The sequence below is a fragment of the Petromyzon marinus genome, chromosome 46, assembly GCF_048934315.1.
Source record: "Petromyzon marinus isolate PM22_M1 ecotype Great Lakes invasive population chromosome 46, UKy_Petmar_22M1.pri1.0, whole genome shotgun sequence".
Taxonomy (NCBI): Eukaryota; Metazoa; Chordata; class Hyperoartia; order Petromyzontiformes; family Petromyzontidae; genus Petromyzon; species Petromyzon marinus.
This window is the reverse complement of record NC_133712.1, coordinates 7,904,948-7,927,658: the sequence shown is the minus strand read 5'-3', so window position 1 is coordinate 7,927,658 and position 22,711 is coordinate 7,904,948. Positions and strand designations below refer to the sequence as shown.

At 51.2% G+C, this 22,711-nt stretch overlaps 1 protein-coding gene across 2 annotated transcripts in view; it reads left to right on the top strand.

Annotated features, from left to right (window-relative positions):
- LOC116952237 (rho guanine nucleotide exchange factor 3-like) overlaps positions 1-22,711 on the top strand; it is a 43,377-nt gene that overhangs the window by 13,884 nt on the left and 6,782 nt on the right. Inside the window, exons 2-7 of one of the 2 annotated variants that reach the window (XM_032971415.2) lie at positions 2,452-2,559; positions 11,467-11,739; positions 12,885-12,947; positions 16,790-16,886; positions 17,811-17,887; positions 18,809-19,066. In XM_032971415.2, coding sequence (XP_032827306.1) covers positions 2,452-2,559; positions 11,467-11,739; positions 12,885-12,947; positions 16,790-16,886; positions 17,811-17,887; positions 18,809-19,066 — 876 coding nt within the window. The remainder of the gene's footprint in view (positions 1-2,451; positions 2,560-11,466; positions 11,740-12,884; positions 12,948-16,789; positions 16,887-17,810; positions 17,888-18,808; positions 19,067-22,711) is intronic. The other variant, XM_032971416.2, reaches the window with a different exon arrangement.

Sequence of the window (22,711 nt, the reverse complement as noted above, 5' to 3'; positions counted from 1 at the left end):
AAACCCATAAACAAGTAATTGCAATGCCTTCTCCCTTGGACTTTTAAAGTAACCACTTCCATGGTAATTGCATTTAGGCAACAAATCAGACATGTCATTGGCTTATCAGGGTCGCTTGTTTACTGGTGGTGTAAACAAAGCATAAGAACGATGCGGCAGTGGGCGGAGGAGGCTATTTTGAGTGAAGTGATGACCTCTGTTCTGGATTCGTGTTGTGACCAGCAGCTCTAAAATTGTGTTTGCGACTCCAGAAATTTTGGACGAGAAGATAGAAACAACAACAACAACAACGATATATTTTTTTCATAATTTTTAAACAGGAATGTTGTTCACTACAGTATGTGCATTCGGTGGCTGCAGTGGTTAGCGCGCTGCGCTATGAACCCAGCGACCCGCGTTCGACTCCCACTCACAGCCAACATCGGTGACGAATATCTCAGCCGGTCCTGGGCCTCCCCCTAGGTTGACTCAGCCTTAAAAATTTAGTACCGGCACTGGGGAGAAGAAGGCGACCGGGCGCGGTCCCTGGCCACCCACCCCCTCATTGTGCAGCGTCAGCCTTCATATCGGCCGCTCGCTACGAGCACTTTCCCCAAGAGTCTGTTAAAGGCTATATTGGGGATCTTTCTATTGTGTGTGTGAGGAGGAGGAGGAAGGGGGGGACTGGGCAGTGCCTCACAGTTTTATTCCTTTGTCCCAGGGCTCATGCCAACCGCGCTCAGCTGCTCTGAGATCTCGGCGCCATTTGGCCAACGTTCACGTGTGATGGTTACAGTGACGTCGTCGTTTCATTGAGGAGGAGGAGGATGATAGCTTTCACCGAGTCGTCTTCATCTGGACATATCCCGCATCGGAATATCTGGCCCAATTGTCTCACTTTTTTTTAGGGATGTCGTTCGCGTGTGATGTCGCCGCCGCTTCCGAACAAGGGACCAGTGTCTTTAATTCCACCTCCCCCCCTTCTCTGTCCACTCAGCACTGTCATTGGGTCATGGAGGACCTCGCTTGCCAGTACATCAATATATATACATCATATATACACATAACAATAGCTTTTACCCTTTCTGGCAACAAAACACGAGGCCTTACGATGTTTAAACACCAAACAGAAACCTTTTCCCAAGGAATCGTGTCCGCATTCACCGCACGTACTCGTGGTTTCAAAGACAACGTCACACATGTTACGAGAGCACGTGTTTTTGTTTGCATGTTCGCCACGAGTACGTGCGGTTAATGCGGACACGGCTCCTTGGGAAAAGGTTTCTGTTTGGTGTTTTAAACACCGTAACGCCTCCTGTTTTGGTGCCAGAAAGGGTAAAAACCAATTCTTCTCGTGTAGTGGGGTTCGCCATACAGTAGTTCGTCGATCGGCGGGCAGGTCGTGTACGGTGGGGTCACGTGTGGGTACGCCCTCCTCTTACAAGACGTCTGACCATCGTGGAAGAGTAGGCCAAAGGTTTCCAGCATGAGTTGCCTTCATATATGTTACCTTGTTACCTCGTTACCGCGTACATTACCTGCAGGGGCTTCGTGGAGGTCCCCGTTAGTGACGAGGCCCTTTTCGCCAGCAGTGGCACGAGTGATCAATTGCAGGCCTGCAAGTGTTACCTTTTAAGAACATCCGAGGAAAGCAAACGCGTGCATAAGTTGTTGAGAATGATGCTGTCAACGTCTGTACATCCTGATCCCAACAGAACACACAATGATGTGCAGATGTCATGCTACACTGGCCGATTGTCTTCCTTAGTGATGCTGTTGTTTATTATGCTGCTTTTGCACCACTGAGTCCCAATCAGCAGGTACAATCGGTACAACTGCTGTGTATTTGCATCTGCATTGTCTTCTGTGTGTGAGTATAGAGGGAGCGGTATTGGGGGAGTGGCAGTGCTTTGGTTAGCGCGCGGCATTGCAAACCTGGTAACCCGAGTTCGATTCAGGCTCATGGCCAACACCAGCGATGATTATTTGAACCTTTAGATCGACTCAGCCTCAAAGTAGTACCTGGTGTGGTGTGTGAACATCGCCACTAGGGAGACAAAGGCGGCCGGGCGTGGCATTGGCCACCCACCCATTCGTGTACCGTGTCGACTTTCATAGCTGCTTTTTGCTAACCGCACTTGCCTCAACAGTCTGTCGAGGTTGTACAGGAGGATCTTTGTCGAGGTGATGAGCGGTTAGCAAAGTAAATTAGCCCACTGCGCTACGAACTCGGCGACCTAAGTTCGATTCCAGGCCGTGCCGGACATTGGCGGCAAAAATCCTCACCAGTCCTGATCCTCCACTTGGCTCTGTCAATTCTTAGACAGGTAACTGGAGCAACGTGTCAACATCGGTACTGGGCGCTGACCACACCACTCAGAACACTTTGCCCCAACCGTCTGCACAGACTACACGGCGGGGGGGGGGGGGATCTTTATCTTCATGAGTGTGTGTGTCCGTGTTTGCCGGCAGGAACCCAGGAAAAAGCGCGTTCGACCCTTGTCCCGCGTGGCTTCCCTGGTCAGCCTAATCTCGCCCGTCAAATCCACCTCCATCAAGCGCCTTGGGCAGACCCTGCAGGTAAACCCGTGGTTGATGATGGCCTCTGATCGCCAGCGTTTCTTTCTTCATGTCGAGGTTGGTGAGCGAAGAGTGAGCCGGTGGATGGCCTCCGTGATAAAGATCTGAAATGCTGCTGCAGGTTAACAATATAAGCGTGGTAGTGATGTTACTGTGTGGTCCACGGTTTGAGATAAGTGCTCACATGGAGGTTAATTGACTCACATGAAGTCCAATAGGTTCACAGAGACTTGCATCAAACAAACCCATTGACTTATGTAGAGAACCAGAGATTCACATATAAACCCGCATACATAGACAGCCAGAGACTCACATCGAGATCCACAGACTCACATAGAAACCCACGGACTCACATAGCACGGTTGGCTACGTATGGTGCGAAAGAAGTTCAACATACAACGAGACCGACGGGGCTTAAATGGACACTTCTTTCGCGTGGTGGGGAATTGCCGAGCTGCGTTTATTTATGCTTCATACGTCGAGGTTGGTGAGCGAGCCAGCGGACGGCTTCAGGAGTGGCCCGATGATGAATATCTGAAACTCTGCTGCCAAGGATTAACGGAAGCTGGCACTGGATGCGCTTACGTGGCCTCACGGTTTGAGATGCAGGCGGACGTATAGAGACCCAGGGAGGTGACCGAAGGCAGTGGGGGGGGCAATGGTTGTTACCGCGTGGGCCACGGTTAGAGCCTTGGCGACCGCGTCAGCAGCAGGGCCGTGCCTTGCGCAGCGCCTGGGAGTCGCTCGCGAATCCCGCTGCCGAATGTGTGCCCGCGCTGTTCAAAAAGGTAGCCGTTTCAATGAGCACGCAGGCGGGCAATGCGTTCACGTTGCTCTCTTCCTCTCTTTCTCTCTCTCTCTCCTGAGGTTTCGTGAGGTTAGTGCCGTGGGATTTTTTAGCGAAGCGCCCGGCGCATAATGGGTGGCTCGTGCGTGGCTCTGGCGCTTGGGGGTACACACCGACGACACTTGGAAAGCTGACGATGGCGTTTCACTGGATCACACATATGAGTGGGTGTCATGGAGAAAAAAATATACTTGATAACCCACATATATAAGAAGGTAATATAAATTAAGATAACCCATTCTGATTTAAAGCTTTCGTGACTGCAGGGATTCATATTCTTGGTTCTTTCGGTAAAATCACGTAGAAGGGAAACAATAAAATAATACAAATTAAAAAAATTCTCACGACGTTTCGACTGCAACACAAGCAATCATCATCAGGTGTGAAAACCACAACAAGCAATCATCATCAGGTGTGAAAACCACAACAAAAATTTTCTTGTTGTGGTTTTCACACCTGATGATGATTGCTTCTGTTGCAGTCGAAACGTCGTGAGAATGTTATTGTTTTATATTTTTATTATTTTATTGTTTCCCTTCTACGTGACTTTACCGAAAGAACCAAGAATATAACCCATTCTGGCTTAATGGAAACAATTTAGAATATATATTTTCTATTGATTTACTCCCATCATCTCCCCACAATTAACTTCATAATGCTCTTTTTTCCATCCAATTACATCTGCTTTTTTTTGCTAAAAGCCGACGCACAGTCTCATATATACACAAAGATCCCCCATATAGCCTGTAACAGACTATAGGGGCAAGTGCTGTTAGCGAGCACCTATGAAGGCCAGAACGGTACACGAGGGGGTGGGTGGCCAGCACCACGCCCGACCGCCTTTGTCTCCCTAGTGGCGATGTTTACACACCGCACCAGTTACTCATTTGAGGCTGAGTCGACCTAGGGGAGGCCCGGGACCGGTTCAGATAATCGTCACTGGTGTTGGCCGTGAGCGGGAATCGAACCCGGGTCGCCAGGTTCATAGCGCAGCGCGCTAACCGCTACACTACCGCTCCCCACACACTCACACACACTCACACACACTCATACACACACACATTCTCATGCACACAACAAAGACAAAGATCCCCCATAAAGCCTGTAACAGACTATTGGGGCAAGTGCTGTTAGCGAGTGAGTGCCTCTCAAGGCCGGAACGGCACACGAAGGGGTGGGTGGCCAGCACCAGACAGTCACACATTTACACACTTTCGCACAGTGTGTGACACATTCACACAGTCGCTCTCTCTCTCTCTCTGACACACAGGCCTCATCACAATTGGGCTCTGTGTGTCCCCCCGCGTCAGGGTTTGCAGGCCCCACAGTACCACGTGGTGCCGAAGATGCCTGTGGAACGCATTGACCCCATCCCCCCATGCCTCCCCTCTCTGAGTGCGACACTTTGATCCCTGCAAGCACCACAGGCAGTTGCTTCGAAAGAAACAAAACAAACGTCACAACTGGAAAGCAATTGCTAAACGACAATAATGAACAACTACATAGGTTTTTCCCACATTGTCGTCGTTGTCATCATCGGCCATGGTCAATCCACTGCTGGATGAAGGGCTCTCACGATCCCGCACGCGAGCCAGTTTCGTCATCGTTCCGTCTTGACCAATGGCCATCGCCCCTTGCGATGTTTTCAGCTCGAGCCTCGCGAACTTTCCTAATATCTTTAACCGGCTTGCGTTCTCTCGTCCGTGCGTTATTCCTTCTGCCTCTTGGCTATAATTCCAACCGTGCAAATGTCCACATGTACGGTACACGATAATTATAATGTGCAGTCCTTTGCAAATCTACTGCTGTATGAAGGCATCCCCATACCGTGGTAGTCTTGGGGATTGTGTCACCATGCCTGACCACGATGATCAGTGCGGGTTGGCGATGTGGTGAGAGGAGTATGGTTGGGTGGGACCCACACAGAGGCCGGTTTAGATATGACACGCCAATGATGTCGGCCGTGGCCAGAAATTGAACCTCAGAATGTACCAGTCGGTTCATAGCACAGTGCGCAGACCGATATTGTTGTCTCTCCAGCCTGAAGCGCACACACGCAGCCAGTTAAACGGCCGCTGGATTGATTTCCACGACCATCCTTGCGTTTGAAGTTCAAGTATCAACCATTTTTCGATGTCATTCATCATCCCACACTCGATCTGGTAAAAATGCTAAGATGTACATTTGTTAACGTTCATTGATTGATACGTATTGTTTCAGAGAGCAGCTAATGACACACACAAACATACGCACATGTGTAAAGTCAAAGATCCCCCATGTAACCTTTACCAGATGGTTGGGCCAAGTGCTGTTAGCGAGCACCTATTCAGGCCCAGCGTTGCACAACTGGCGGTAAATGTGGCCAGCGGAGTGCCCAGCCACCATCGCCTCCCCAGTGTCGATGCATGAAACACTGCACCGTGCTCTCGTTTACGGCCGAGTTAACCTAGGTGGGGAGGGGAGACGTCTGGGGAAAGGTTCAGAAATCGCTCACAACGAATGTTGTTGCATGAGCCAGGAGTAGACTTGCAATTGCATTTGCTGGCGTGTGACAATGTTCCTGAACGTGACCAGTTACACAGCGCACAAATCTCATTCCACTTTTGTGATGGGTATCCGCTGCCTTGGTGATTTTCAGCTGCGTTTGTTTGATGAATCTGGGTAAGGCTTGTCCCAGACACCTGTTGGTGCGTTGTTAATGCCAAGAGATCCGCAGTCACGGGTTTTTTTTTCTGGTTCGGGAGGGGGGGGCTGAGGTTTAACGTTTAAACAAGTGTCAGACAAAGCCGACTGTCCGAGCGTTAGTCATGAAAAGGAGACGCGGGACGTTTGAACTTTTAGGATCTGGCCCTGGGGGGGTGGGGGGGGCTGGGGGGTGCTGCAATGGCAGCGAGAATCTCAACTTACCAGCGTCAATTAACCCCTTCGTGACCCTGTGCCAGCGGAAGAGCTGTCCCCTGGGGGAGGGTGGGGGTGCGGGGGGTTGCGGGGGAGGAGGTGCGGGGGAGGGGCGGGTACGGGTGGGGGCTACTGCGTGTGGGGTTTTTGGCCATGCTGTGAATTCCCAGTTTAAGCCGCTGGCTCAACGTCGAGCCGGGCCTGAGAAGCCGCTGCCGCCCTCGGACGTTGAGCTGCGCTGCCGCTGCTGATGCCACTGCTGATGCTGCTGCTGATGCCACTGCTGATGCTGATGCCGCTGCTGATGCTGATGCCGCTGCTGATGCTGATGCCGCTGCTGATGCCGCTGCTGATGCTGATGCCGCTGCTGATGCCGCTGCTGATGCTGATGCCGCTGCTGATGCCGCTGCTGATGCCACTGCTGATGCTGATGCCGCTGCTGATGCCGCTGCTGATGCCGCTGCTGATGCTGATGCCGCTGCTGATGCCGCTGCTGATGCCACTGCTGATGCTGATGCCGCTGCTGATGCCGCTGCTGATGCCGCTGCTGATGCTGATGCCGCTGCTGATGCCGCTGCTGATGCCGCTGCTGATGCTGATGCCGCTGCTGATGCCGCTGCTGATGCTGATGCCGCTGCTGATGCCGCTGCTGATGCCACTGCTGATGCTGCGTGTTCTCTCGCGGTTGCGCCGCGTGGCTGTGCGAGCGGCTTGCAGCGCGACTCGCAACGAACGCATCGATGGGAGCGAGTGCCGAGTTATTGGCGCAACGTTCGCTCACGTGGGGAGCGAACGGTTTAGCCCGGACTAGGGTCGTGCTGCGATCTTTACAAACTTATTCACTGCTGATCGGTGAACATGATATAATCATGGTGGTGATTCTGTTCAATGAAGCCAGGAAAGCGTCGCTGATTCTCAAGACTCTCTTCTACATTTACTTATTCATCCAGGAGAGCGACGCTGTGGAGTTGTAGGACTCAGGAGGGTCCGGCTGCCATAATTGGGTTTTTATTTGCAGGATCTTTTTGCCCAGTAAGTGATAAGTTGTCTTCATTATACAAGTGGGAGGAAACCGGAGCACCCGGAGAAAGCCCCCCCCCCCTGACCCCGCACGGGAGGGGAGCACCACTCTCATCCCCGTACAGATGGAAACATGTGGCGATCAGTCCGCGTGTTATGCTGCCCCCTCTTGGCGAGCCAGGGTACGGTGGCCTCCTCGACACCCACAGGAAGGGAGTTTTACAGCATTCGTGCGGTGATCCACCAACCCTGGCTGCTGCCTCCGCAGGGCTGCGTTACACCAGGCCACATGCAGCAGCAGCAGCGCGGCCGCCACCGGGAGAGTCTTGCCTGAGGAGGTTTGGCCAATTCCGTGATCGAGCGTTTGGAGGCTTCATGTGGGATGCATATGATGGGGGGGAAGGGGGGACGTGGAGGAGGTGGTTGGGGATGACACTAATAGCTCAGCAAAGATAGATTCAGGAATTAATTACGTATCGCACGCGCAGCCCAATGCTACAGCAATCGCTTTTCCCAGGCCAGTCTCCCACGCACGGACTAAACACAGGCTCAGCCCTGACCGGCTACTGTCTGCAGGAAAAAAAGAAAGAAAAAAATACCTACGAAGGAATTTTCATTATAATCTGTGCACTTTTTCGCGTGGACACGAAGAGCAACTAAGGATGTATAACCGTTGAAAACCAATCGCGAATTTGACGCGATATTCGACACGATATTCAAACGGACGGCGTAGCGTCAAGGTGGGTGCGTAGCTCTAGGCGGACAGCATGCGGGGATTGTGAGAACTCTTTGGCTCTCGCCGCGTCGCGAGAGGGGGAAAAAAAAGACTCCTCGTGTCTGTGGGCGCACGAGAGCGGATGAATGAGAGCCAGCGGAGTGAGCGGATGAATGGGCCAAAGTAAATAATGTAATAATCCCGTACACACGGGAGCTTTTACCGTGAAACGCTTTCAAGATGTTTTAGGACACGGACAGCCATCGACTGTGTGATGACTAAAGCAAGTGTTTGAAACGGTGCCCTCGCGCCTTTGTCAGTCATAACACTTCACGGCTAATGGACTTCCCAATCCTCTCTCCGCGGCTTTGATGTGTGGAGTCCGTTGCCCTCTCTCTCCAACCGCAACCCCTCTAGCTAACCCCCCAGCACCCACCGAACCAAACCCCAAACCCCCACATCTTCATGGCCCCCTTTTCAGGTCATCAGACCGGAGCCCAGTGCGTTCGTGTCGTTCATACTTTGCCTATAGAGTTGCTGACCCTCCCGGATTGGCTCGGAGTCGCTGCTGGAATTCGCATCGATCCCTTCCCGGTGACAATTGAGAGGAATCCCGGAGATTTTTTTGCAATTGTATATGCTAAGAAAATATATTAACAATAATAACCAAAACAAATCCCGGTGTATCTTCAGAGTTAGCCTAGTCTGCTAGTCATGGACGATCACTGAATGTGGACACGACCAATGCCAATGTCGCGGATCGTTTCATTATCTTGTTGAGTTTACTTTTTTGTTTAGCCACCAAGAGTTTCGTTTGTAAGAGTGACCTGAGGTGGGGGGGGGGAGGCATTGATGTGCTCGTGTGGGGGTGACGATTTCTCTACAAATTGTCCCAATTGAGTAAATTTGCGGGTGTAGTTTTCGAATCCGGCACAATTAAAAAACCATACATTTCATTTAGCCATGCATGTTTTTTTAAGTCAAAATCTCGACCCATTGAAGCTGGGCCACCGAAATTACTACAAGGAAATAAAGCAACAACAAAAAACTGAAATCGCTGCAGAGGACCCACCTAGCAGGGGGAACGCGTATATAAAATTATAAAGCACAACGATAGTTTATCAACACTGAGTCAAATCGTATTTACTTTCACGGACGTTGGCTCTATAGAATTACTTGACACGTTCGCCGTAAAAAATTAAGTTTGAGAAAACGTTCCCGGGGGACGCGCGTGGCCAAAGCGTGGCCAAAGCGTGGCCAAAGCGTGGCCAAAGCGCGCACAGCGTGAACGAGTGCAGAGGCGGTCTTGGGGGGAAGGACGCGCCCGCTCCAGATAATCGATGGCAGCCGTTCGACTCTCACGACAGAGCGCCAGCCATGGAGCCCCGGAACGCGTACGTGAGAGGATGTCCGTCGCGGGACTGTTAGAGGTGGCGACCCGCTGCCGGGTCTTCATCCAGCAGTGCATCGATCGTGGCTGGCGATCACGACGATCTACGAGTGGGGTCGCCCCGTAGTTCGCCTACGGTGGGGCTTTGTAATCTCGCGCCCATCGTGTGACAGTCGCTGCGAACTCGTGCGGTGTCTTCGTTTCCACATCTGGCTTTGTCATTGTGGGAGGTGGGCGGGTGGGTGGGTCTCCCCTCACACACACAAGACAGAGATCGCCCCATATAGCTTTAGACAGACTGTCGGGGCAAGTGCTGTTAGCGAGCACCTATCTAGGCCATGTTTACACACCGCACTAGGCAGTCGTTTGAGGCCGAGTCGACCTAGGGGAGGCCCAAGACCGGTTCAGACAATCGCCACTGGCGTTAACCGCGAGCGGGAATCGAACTCGGGTCGCCGGGTTCGTGACGCAGCGCTGACCGCTGCACCAAGGGGTCGGCAACCTGGGGATCCCGAGGCGTATGCGGTGGCTCATTCATCACGGACCCCCTCGTATTCGCATTGCGTTGCGGCTCTTAAAATATATATATTTTTTTGTTCACCGAAAAAAATCTAAAAAAGTGGCTCTTCTCGTTGTTTCCGGTGTGTCGACCCCTGCGCTCCACTGCTGCTCCCCACACGAAATACACGGGCGCATAGACGCACGCACACTTGCATCCACGCCACCGCCACCACCACCACCACCCTCCTTCATCTGGCGCAGAATCCCTCGCCACCAGCAACACAGCCCTCAAGGTCAGCAGGGATTTCGGCCTGCGAATGACGAGGAGCAAACGCAATGCAACAGTTGGTGCCGAGTGTCGAGTTTCAGTTGGCAGGACGTGTTCATGTGCAGGCGTTGGGGGTCTGTGTGTGTGTAAAGCTGTGTGTTGGTGTGCGTGTTTTTGTATGATTGTCCGTGTGCATGGGGAACGGTGGCGCAGTGGTTAGCACGAAGTTCGATTCTCGCTCATGCCGAACGCGAGTGACGATTATCTGAACCGGTCCTGGGCCCTCCCCTTGGTCGACTCAGCCTCAAATGAGTACCTGGTGCGGTGTGGAAACATCGCCACTGGGGAGACAAAGGCGGCCAGGCGTTGGTGCTGGCCACCCACCCCCTCGTGTGCCATTACAATCTTCATAGGTGCTCGCTAATGGCACTTGCCCCTACAGTCGTTAAGGCTATATGGGTGATCCTTGTCTTTGTCTCTCCGCCTATATATAGAGTATCTTTAGTTCATCATCCTATGGGCTTTCCAGACCAATATAGCAGAGTGCCTGTGTGCTCGTGTGTGTGCGTGTGGCTCACGGACTGCACAACAAACTTGGCAAGCCGAATTCAGTTCCTGTAAGTGTGTATAATATCAACGGAGATTGATATCAGCACCAATCCTGGGCTACCCCTGCATCCGGTGAGCATTCAAATAAGTATCCGACACAATACGTAAACATCCAGCGCCGTGGAGACAAACTGTGGGGCTCTGCAATCTGTCCTTAGACAGACGTGTCAACTGTCTGACTCGAGGAAGGCGGTGATGAGGCTGTAAGAGCGCTCGTTGAAGGTCAAGCATTGACTGCGTGACGGCCGCTGGCTCCAGCAGAGGGAAGGAAGCGATGGTGAGGTGTGGTGGCTCTTTGCTTCTCAGAGGCAACACCTGCTTGGGAGCGATTGCGCACAGCCTTAGCGAATCCATCACGTGAACATCGTTGTTACTTTCGCAAACTTTGTTGTGGTTGACGTTTGACATTTGGATTGCTGGTTTGCCAAACTGTCACACAATGGCCAATCCTTGAGAATTATACGAAAGTGTTTTTTGTTGACTTTTTTTGTTGTTGCACTAGCTTTACCGCATTGCGCAACAGCTGCGCGATTCCGGCAGAAGGTCGGAAGTGACGGCGCGGTGGTGCAGTGGGCTGGTTGTGTCGGCTGCGATGACCTCTTGACCTCGACCTGGCACCGTCGTGCGCTCACACGGTGCATGCGTGTGTCTCTTCTCAGCGCTCCATCAGCCTGCGCCCAGAAAGCGGTCCCCTGGTTCCGCCATCGCCACCGTCGTCTCCGCCGTCACGATCGCCCACTGTCTTCGACGGCGCCTGGAGAGCGGTGCGGTTGGGCGGTGGCTGTGGAGGAGTGGCAGCCACGCCGGGTCCTCACCCTCCGTCGTCGCACAGCGGCTCCTCGCTCAAGCGACGTGACAGCAAGCTGTGGAGCGAGATGTACGACACCGGCACCACGGAGCGTCTCTCCCGCGCCGAGATCAAGCGGCAGGAGGTAGCTCCCTGCGCACTGCGAAAGAACGCCGCCACGCGTCGTCGGCATCGCCATCACCATCATCGCCAGCCATCACCTATCCGCTGATGGACGGATGCCTGGCCCGGGCTGTCGCCAACTCTCGCAGTCCTGCGATGCAACAATCTGGCTGGCTCCTGCAGCACGAGCTGATTTCATGGCTCCCAACTCTATGGAAGTCGTCCCTGTGGGCGTGCTCCCTCCTTTAGCTGCCACTGCATTTTTAGTCTCGACAGCTGGCCGTCACCCCTTCTCACTGTAGCGAATTCTAAAGGGGGCTTTTGTTTAGTGGTGAAATGATCCTTATGGCGGTATCCCGGGGTACCAAATAATACAAAATGGCCAAAGCAATTAAATATGTTATTTCTGGGACACTATTTTTTTCCATTGGTGTTACTTAACTCCACGACTGGGGTACCAATCAATCCAAAATCGGTGCCACTCCGCGATCTCGACAGACTAAAAATGACTGCATCACGGACATCATGCGAGAGCCGGAGTACTATGGTACCCCGGGGTACTGCCATGAGGTTCAAATGTAGGAATATTTGTACAATGTGACGCAATAACTTCATTTGGTGCATGATGTGTAAATCTAAAGTAGCTTACGCCTCCCGTAAATCACGTGACATCCGCGTGGCCACTCCCACTCTGAACCCCTCCCCTCTCACTGCCCGCTGTAAAAACAGACGATCCTCCTCCGTGCAGCTCACGTCTGCTCTCTCCTTCTCTCCCTCTCGTCTCTCCCCTGTCATCATCACCACCCTCTCATCATCCTCGACATCGTGGCCCGGTCATTCCTTCTCTCTCTCTCCCCCTCCTCCTCCTCCCTTCCTGTTGCTCCACTTGAGCCGTACCCTCCTCCTCTGTCCCTCTTAAGGACTTCCCTGCAGGCCTCTCTTCCCTTTCCCGTTCCTTTCTCTGTCTCTCTCCTTTGCGTCCTTGACTCTACTCCCCTTCCTGGCGTGCAGTCACGGGTAAATGATGTTATGCTAGCGAAATTATAATTACTTATGATTACTTCATGCTAATTTGTATCTTATCGAGTGAACACACTGAATCGATGTGTCCTGTGCACGTAAAGTAGCATGAATACTGATTTCTGACGCTTGGTTTTGATTCTCCAGGCAATTTTTGAGTTGGCCCAAGGTGAACAGGACCTCATCGAAGACTTGACCTTGGCCAAAAAGGTTTGTGTCCGTCCGCCAACCACCTCAAACAAACATGAGTCATCATTGAAACCACAGGCGGAGTCTGAAGTCTATATTTGGTGGCGGGGGGGGGGGTCGCTTTGTCCCTCACTTTAGGAATCGCGGGCGCATATAAGTAATTATTTTATAGTCTTCATATTAAACTACTAAAATAATTAATTTGGTTGCCCAGTTTGGGAGGGGCCTTGCCCCCCCCCCCTTGCAAACACCCGCCCATGATTTAAATCCAAAGTTAAAATTATCCACAAACCCCGTTTGTGTCAACCCACTGCTGCATGAAGGCCTCACCATGCCGTGTCGGTCAGCCATGGGAACTGTTTGGCCCACGCTTGGCCACGCAGGTCCATGCCAGATGGTGAAGGGGCCTGCAAGCCACAGGCCGCGTCTCAGATAGAACTCGCCACTGATGTTCGCCCATGGCCTGGAATGAAACAAGCTCACAGCACAGTGCGCAACAACTACACCACCTCCTCGATATACACAGAGGGGACCGATTGGCTGACGTGGGGGGAGGGTACGTTGCATGCCCCCCACATGAACATTTCATTGCCTCAGAAGAGTGCCTAACCAAATGTGTGACTGCTTTTGTGCCATCTGTACGGAAAAGCGTGTTACCCTCCCCCCCCCCTCACGTGTAACTTTTCACCGGGTGCTCTGATTTCCTCTCACACGTGTAAACATTCCTTCATTAGCTGATATCACCTTCATATATAGAGGACCGCAGAGCTTGGGGTGGGTGGAATTTGCCACTGGCTCAACACCTGCCTGCCGCGCCTTCCTGCTTGTCTCTGATTTGTTACAGGTTGAAATTGTTGTTGTTATTATCATGCCATGGATTACACTAAGAGAATGGCTAAAGCGAAATCCACAGAGTGATACTCGCACAAACGTTTAACGGGGTTTTTTTTTAATACCTCGACTGGACTAAGACTGTGTGCAACGAAAACAAAATACAAATCCCGAAATGCCGACCACATTACCACCGCTCTCTGGGGGGGGGTGGGGGGGGATCGCCACTGGGTGGGGGGGGAGGTCAATGTCACCCGCTCGCCACGCACCAGCGAGCGCGCGGTGCGGTGAGTCGTTGAGAAGCGTCAACACAAGATCATTTTGTGAGGCCCCCCACCCACCCCCCTTTTCACAGGGTCCCTCACCGGAGGTGTGTTTGATTTTCCCAAGTGGGGCCCAAGCTGCTGCGCGGCCGGCCGAGCCTGTTTACTTTCCCAGATTGTGCAGTGGGGGGGGGGGGTAGAAGAGAAAAAGAGAAACCCCAAAGGAGATGAAAAAGCATGGAGCGCCCTCCTCCGTGTTTGGGCACGCGGGCAAATTAAAGAAGCCACCCATCGAGACGCCGCCGCCGCCGCTGCCGTCACTTCTGAGTTACCACTCGTGTTGCCTCCTCCGAGTTACCACTCGTGTTGCTGCTTCTGAGTTAGATACGAAGCCGGTGGGGAGGGGGGGGGTTAATCGTCATCATGGGGAGGAAGGATAACTCGCAATACTATCGGGAACTTTTTTTTCTCAATTCGGGTCCCGGGGGAAAAACCTCTATCGATTTTCCAAGACGACAACCTCACAAAGAGGACGACGGTCCTGGGAATACCAAGTTAGGTGGACACCCGAGTTATAGCACCGTACACTGCCCATGGTGGACACTGCCCATGGTGGACACTGCTCGTGGTGGACACTGCCCATGGTGGACACTGCCCACGTTAGACACTACTCGTGGATGACGTTACCCGTGGTGGACACTACTCGTGGTGGACACTGCCCACGGTGGCCACTACTCGTGGATGACGTTACCCGTGGTGGACACTACTCGTGGTGGACACTGTCCATGGTGGACACTGCCCACGTTAGACACTACTCATGGTGGACACTACTCGTGGATGACGTTACCCGTGGTGGACACTACTCGTGGTGGACACTGTCCATGGTGGACACTGCCCACGTTAGACACTACTCATGGTGGACACTACTCGTGGATGACATTACCCGTGGTGGACACTACTCGTGGATGACGTTACCCGTGGTGGACACTGCCCGTAGTGGACACGAGTAACTTTAGTCACCCCAGGTGGGGTCCGAACGAGCTCTTTGGTGCAAGGCCCGTCGTGAGTTTGTCTACAAAGCCGTGCAGAGCACGTTTACAAAGACGGGGCGCTACCCTCCAGTTTCCATGGCTAACCGCGCCAGGCCACACACTTTCCCACGTTCTCGCCGACGAGGCGGCGGTGGCGGTGGTGGCAGCGGCGGCGGCGGCGGCGGCGCATACGTAATTGGCCACAGTTTAATATTTGCCAGCGTTTCCAGGCCCCGTGCGCAATTTTGACTTTTCTTCACGGCAGATTAAGGGCGAAATTCGAAAGTAAAGTTGAACCATGGAAACCGGAGGGGCTGGTCGGTGGCGGCGGAGGTGACGGGGGAGAGGGGGTGGTTGCGGCTGCCTACTGGCCGCGGCGGCTGTTTGCACTCTGGGAAATTTACTCTCTGGAACAGGTGGTCAATTTGGCTGTGACACCGACACGCAGCGCCCAAGAGCCCGTGGGAACTTCGCCGCTGGATCTGCGGGGGCAGACTGCACGCAGCAGCAGCACCCTTAATAGCGTCGGGGGTGGGGGTGGCGTAGCTAAAGACGACAAACCACACAGTGCACATGGGGTATTGGCCCAAAACATCCCAATGCTGAAAAAAATGTCCTTGCATAGTACTCAACTGGAATTATACGTCGCAACGTCGCCGCGCTTCTGTGTACACTTGGCAGGACCCTTCTGAAAAACGAGCCTTGAGACTCGGTGAGGCTTTTCTGGGTAAACAAACAAAATCGTAATATTATCCAGAATAGAGGTTTTTGGGGTTAGATAGCGTAAATATGAATGCGTAATTTCCAACACAGGCAATTTGTAATTCTAGATTTGAAGCTTTCGTGACTGCAAGGATTCATACTCTTTGGTTTTATTCGTTAAAGTCACGTAGATTACGAGACTTTACCGAATAAAACCAAAGAGTATGTTGTCACGTAAACAAAACGTGCCAATTCGTTACTTGTTCAGCACACCGGTGTGTTGCACAGTAAACCCACAACGTTTACAATTCGAGTACTGTGACGTTTCACCGGTACATACAACCGGCCTCATCAGGCGACAGCCAGAGTTGTGGAGAAAGCCTCCTGTTTCAATCTTAATAATAATAATAGACATTGGAGCTTCTTAGTCCAGAAGGACGGAAATTACATTTTACCCAGGATGGTCTCAACTCAAAACTCTTATATTCATGACGATCCTGCTATGGTAGGTTTTTTATTTTATTGTATTGTGTGTATTTAAAGTGACGGCGCTCTCGCTGCTGCAGAGTCCCCAATGTCCACTTTGTCGGGCCCAATAGTCTGCCCTCATGCCGACAAAAATACATATTCTGATTCTGAGATTTAAAATAGTTAATTGAAGCTCGGTGCTAAGACACCACCCCTTTAACCCCTTCGTGTTCACTCACGACCGCCGTCTCTTCCACCCGGGCCCTGTCCATACGATGGGCCACTTTGTTGAGTAAGCATTTGTGCTCAGGTCGCTTCTGAAAAATAAGTTAATAGCTCAGCGAGCTTCGCCTGGTAGGATTGGGCTGGTTTCGTGTTGTATTTGTTTATCTTGGGTTGATTTGTTTAACTTTCTTGCACTTTGCACGACTACCGTGCGTTTGTATTGTTTGTTGTTGTAACGTTCTTACCCGCCCCTACTAGACATCTGTGAAAAAGAGCTTCATAGCTCATCAGATTCCTCCTGCAGTATAAATACAAACGTCTTCTGATTCTGTCCCCCACACAGGTTTACCACGACCCCATGCTCACGCTCGCGATAATGTCCGCCAAGGAGCTGGAGAAAATTTTTGGGATGCTGGAGACTTTCATCCCTCTGCACGCCGGTGAGTGCCTCAGCTCTCGGCTCCCTTCCCGCGGACACACGCGTCGATGCCGGCCCGGTGTTGTTGTTGTTGTTTCCATTGCTATTGAAGAACAACAACAAAAAACTACGTGACGAAGAGAAATAGCGACGACAGAAAGTGGAGCCACATGAGACGGCGTTTAGTCGTTGAGCTGTGAAGCCTTTGGGTTTTTTGGAGAAGGCCATTCTTCAGTTCCAGCCTCTCTGCTGTTGTCCGGTGGGGGGGGGGGGGGGGAGAGATAATTAGAACGATTGTCCCTGCCATAGGAATGTGTCGTTTCTGATCCCCCGCTGGATCGGGGTCACCAGTGGGAACAAGCTTTGTTCGTGTGTTGGGTTTGAGTAGAGAGACGTCTTGAATTTACTGGCCTTGTACGCAACTTCACAGCGGAGGAGTGAAGGAGCCTTCAGCAGGGTATTACGAATGCAGTACAACCTCGCGTGAAAGGTCCTCAGCAGCAACTCTCAATCGCTACACCCAGTTCTCTCAGTTACTCCGCCAATTTAAACTTTTCTTTAATGCTCGGACAAAAAAAACAAATCTTAGTTTCTCGTCCACACCATTTGAACAACGATTTTGTGAATAAGTCACCAAAGAAATCTGGGTGCCGTAATAAAATCACACCAGAGCTCGGCACACCACATCCAGTATACCACTTGCTGTGACGGCGGTGGCTGCTGCTCGTATGCCTACTCCAGGATCGCAGAGATTCCAGAAAAGTACCCGGTGAGAAATTGAGTGCGGGCGGACCCATCCCTCGTCGCGTTCACACGAATAGCCGCACGGCGAGGTCTCTGCCGTTGACACGGGCGGCCAATTTGGCTGAGCGCAGGAAGGGCCTCTTCTCGCAAGCGGGTGCCGAGAGTAACTCGCCATGATGTGTCCCGACGGCACTCTACGCAGACCTTCTGGCCAAGCTGAAGTCGGCGCGGAAGGACGACGGCACCACGGACAGAGTGGGGCACATCTTGGCAGCCTGGGTGAGACAAACGAGCTCGGCTCTCCTGTTGTTGTATTACTCCTCCGCTGCTTTACCCAGGACAGTCTCGCGTTCTCAGGATGGTTCTGAAAAGTTTTAGCAGTTGGGGGGGGGGGGAGGGGTGGGGGATCATTGTCGCTGTGTAAATTCCAATTAAGTAACTTGAGAGTAATTTTTCTAATCTGAACCGTGACGTCGGCACGCAATGGCATACTCTTGAGAACGGCGTCGCCGGATCTTTGATGTCTACTGGGAAGCACGTGGCTCGTAGTGTGATCATGGTGCGAAGACCAGAGGGGGGATTCATGCATTCATATAAATGACAACGGATGTCTATTATTGGTTGGGTTATCCACAGTTAATTAACGTACAAAATGTACACTGTGCATTATGTACGTACATCATGCAGGTACATCATGCAGGTACATCATGCATGTACATTAAGTATGTACATCATGCAGGTGCATCATGCATGTACATTATGTATGTACATCATGCATGTACATCATGCAGGTACATCATGCATGTACATTATGCCATTTTTGGGTAACAAAAAGTCACAAAGCTTTCCTGGACTTTGTTCTTTGAGTTCGTGGTTGGGGAGGGAGCGGGGGATCATTGCCACTACCTCTGTGCACCTGACAGGGCACTTGTTTTTATTTGTGTCCTGTTCTCATGAAAACCCATTTGTTACGTCCGTCCATACTCTATGTCCATCCGTCCGTTCGTCTGTGCATTCTTTGTTCATCTATCTGTCGTCTGCCAGCCAGTCTGCCCGTACATTTGTCCATCCTGTTGCCAGTCCGTTTGTCTGTCCATCCAATTGTCGTCCATACAATTGACCCTTGACCCGTCTCTCTCTCTCTCCATCCGTTTTGCCCCCCCCCCCCGTTTGTCCCGCGTGCCCTCTGGCTGCACGCAGCTCCCATGCCTCACCGCCTACTCGCGCTACTGCAGCAACCAGGTGGCGGCCCGCCTGCTGCTGGAGCGCAAGCGGGGGGAGGCGCGCGTCCACGACTTCCTGCAGCGCTGCCTCGAGTCGCCCTTCTCGCGCCGCCTCGACCTCTGGAGCTTCCTGGACGCGCCGCGCTCCCGCCTCGTCAAGTACCCGCTGCTGCTGCGCGGAATCCTGCGCCACACGCCCAACGACCACGCCGACCGTCAGCTGCTGGAGGAGGCGGTGAGCGAACTGCTGCCCGGAGGACGTTAAAGGCTTTATGGGGGGGGGGGGGTGGTTGCCTTTGTTTGGATCATGTATAGGTAAACGATCTTATATAACACCTTGAGTTTTGAACTGATGTCATTTTGAATACACAGCCCGAAACCATTGCCTGTGACCAATTCTGCACGGCCTCGTCACGTCTCAACAGCTAAGCAGGTTTTTTTGTTTTCATCTTGGACAGTGCTCGGATGGGCAACCACCGTTCCTCAAGGCCAGGTGCTATAGGCTGCTGCCCCTACAATGTCGGCAGATGGCAGCGTGGGCAAAAATTCCACCGTGGTTCTGTACTACGCCTGTTGTCCGCCTTCAGCTACTGTACTGCTGTTTTGTACTACGCCTTCAGCAGCCTGTGAGTGTGTGTGTGCTGCTCCCTCCTCCCTGTAAAATTGCAAAATGAAATCAACTGCACGAATTTCTGTAGGCAGGCGCGATCCACAGAACGAGCCTTGAGACTCGGCGAGGCTTCCCGTGTAAATAAAGAACTTTTTTATCGTTATTACCACCTCCGATCGGCACGGTTGGCTATGTACGGTGGCGAAAGAAGTTTAACGTACGTACAAAGCAATAGACGAGTTTCAAACAGGTTTTTGGCGTTCGTTTCTAAAAAGGTATATTTTTTCTAGTTATATTTATGGACTAATGTCCCAAGTAAGGGCTCTCCTTGACACAGTCTTGCGGCTCAGTCGAGACTGTCTGGAACAAGTAAATATTAACTTTACGCGTGGTTTTTTTATGGTCGAATCTCTCCGGACATCTTTCAGCTAGCTATAACCGCGGCATGAAAAAAAACATGCCGAGTTTGCGGAGAAAAAAATAAAAATCGCCCAGAGCGATGCAAATCAAAAGGATAACAAAACGATTTGGTGATGTTGCTGCCAATCCTGCTGCTGCTGCTGCATTGGCAGTGGGTGCACACGTACAAATAACAAACAGACACACAAAACTCTACGCACTCGTCACTAACACTTGTGGCCTTAAAATGAAATAAATAAATATAGTATAGGCAATGCTACGGGCAACGGGCCTCTTCTGCACAGCACATGAAGAAGCGGCCATTGCCAGATACAAATCGTTATCATTAACTCCCTCTACAGGAGGGCATGGGTTCGATCCCGACACTGATTCCTGTATATTTGGATTATCATGTTCTCCTCGTGGTGGCGTGGATTTTTCTCTGGGTCATCCAGTTTTCCCCTCCACATTTAGAATCAACATCACGCGTTTCAGAGTATTTCCCTGCTATACATTTCCACTTGATAAGCCACTTCATTGGGCTATCATTTGCGATGACCAGGCTTTACCTGGTAAAATAAAAAATAATGTTTAGCAAATCGTAAATATCTGTGCTGTGCAGGAGGTAGTTCACTTTTCTGCTGGAATAGCCCTGCGCCAACCCCCATCTGAACCCCACGACTGTACTTCATTTCACCTCCCGTCGGAGAATAACGCTGGCATGTGTGGGAGCGTGGGTAGCCGGCCTCGCGCCACGAGGAAGCGCGCACACTATCGCTTCGTCGTGAGGGTTTTTACCGTTGCGTTAGCAGGTCTTTATTTTTTCTCAAAAGAGATCGGAGATCGGTGGGGGGGTGTGGGGGAGGGGGCTAGGTTTTACCTGAATTGTTTTGTATGCCTAAACAGTTTTGGGTGTGCCATGCCGGTCCATAAACAAAAACACACCAAGATAGCAGCACTGACGGAAGAAAACACATTTTGCCACACATGACTGTTTGCCTTATTCCGCATTTCCATTCCCCCTGCCTCTACCAGCCCAGTTTCATTCCAGGATCAACAGCAAGCAGAAATACCTAGGTCTCTATTCCCGCACCCCTCATTTCAAGAGCCACGAGGCTTTATCAAGTTTATAGGCTCTGCACTTTATTTTTATTGACCACGCTCAACCTTCATCTGCCCTCTATAACTCGACGGAGAGGTGAAACGAACATATTACATGTTTCAATATTTATTAAATGTTTCAGCATTTATTCCAGGATTTCATGTAAATAAATATAATATATAACATATATGTAAACAAATATGTTATATATTAAATTATGTAGTTTTGTATTTTTATGTGGAGGGACGGATATGGGCATGAGGCTTGTTTTTTTCTGCTTATGAACTTTAGCAGAGAGATTTTATCGATTGGCTTACAATGCGCTTTAATAGGCGCTCTCGCAATGGCCGCTGGCGGAATCAGTTGTGCCTCCTCGAGAAGGTCAGAGGTCAACGCGGGGGTGGTGGTGAGGGCGGCTACGCAGGGCGGGCCGTGAGTGGCAGCGATTGTGTCGGTTAAGATTGAGGACGGGCGGCACAAGTGGCATCCCGTACGTGCCCCGGCCGGGATGCCCCGGTGGCGAGATGTTAACTACCTTGCTTGGTATACAGGGAGTCGTGGGTTCGATCCCGACACTGACGCCTGTATATTTGGAGTTTGCATGTCTCTCTCTCTCTCCCCGTGGTCACGTGGATTTTTCTCCGGGTCCTCCAGTTTTTCCCTACACATTTAGGAATATGCATTTCGAGTATTTGGCCGCTATAAATTTCCACGTGATAAGCCACTTCGTTGAGCAATCATTTGTGGCCAGGTCGCTTCTGAAAAAGAGCTACATAGCTCAGTGGGAATCACCTGGCAACATAAAATAAAAATAGTTGTATTCAAAGAGCCAATTTCAGTCGTGTTCTCTCGCTCTCTTGTTACCAATGAAATATCGTGGCGAGCTACTTTAAATCATCAGATCAAATCAAAGTTTATTTGTCATTTACAGAGGATATAGCGAAGTGTAACACAGTTAAATACTTACTTGCAAGCTCTCCTCTCACACGGTGCAGCGTCTATAAAAAAAAATCAATAAAGGCAATAAGTAGCACAATATAATACTGTCAATACAAATGAGTAATAAAAGCACATAGAAGAACACTATGTATCTTTAAAAAATGTGATAAATATACAAATTTTAAGAGAGACGTATTCACAGTAGGTACTATTTACACTTATGCGGGGGAAGAGGGATACAGTGGGATAATTATGGAGAGAATAGAGTGACTTGATTGAGCAGTGGCGTATATATAACTAAACAGTAGCAGCAGTTGTGGTGGTTGTGTAGATATGTGTGTGTGTGTGGAGTGTGTGTGGTAAGGTGCAGATTCTGTGCTCATAGTCTGATGTGTGTGTGTGGAGTGTGGAGTGAAAATAGTCTGATAAGGTGCAGGTAGACAGCTCGGGTTCAGCTGTTCAACGGTCTTATTGCTTGGAGGTAAAAGTTGTCGCTGAGCCTGGTGGTTTTGCTTCATATATGCTCTTGCACAGCTGTTAATATCAGTCCACTGCTGGATGACGACCTCTCCATGCCATGCGAGTCACGGGGGATTGTTCACCACAGCGCGGATTGGCGAGACGCTTCGTAGACCTGCCTCGAGCGGGGGAGACCCTTCTGCCAGTGGTGGCATCGGCAAGCAATTGCAGGACTGCACCTTTACCTGTTACTAAAGTTTATAAAATAGCTACCCAGGTCATTCTTGCAAATGACAAAAAAAACTGAACACGTTCGTCAATAACACGGTGTGACCTTTAAAAAAACATATATATATAATGCAGGAGGCAAG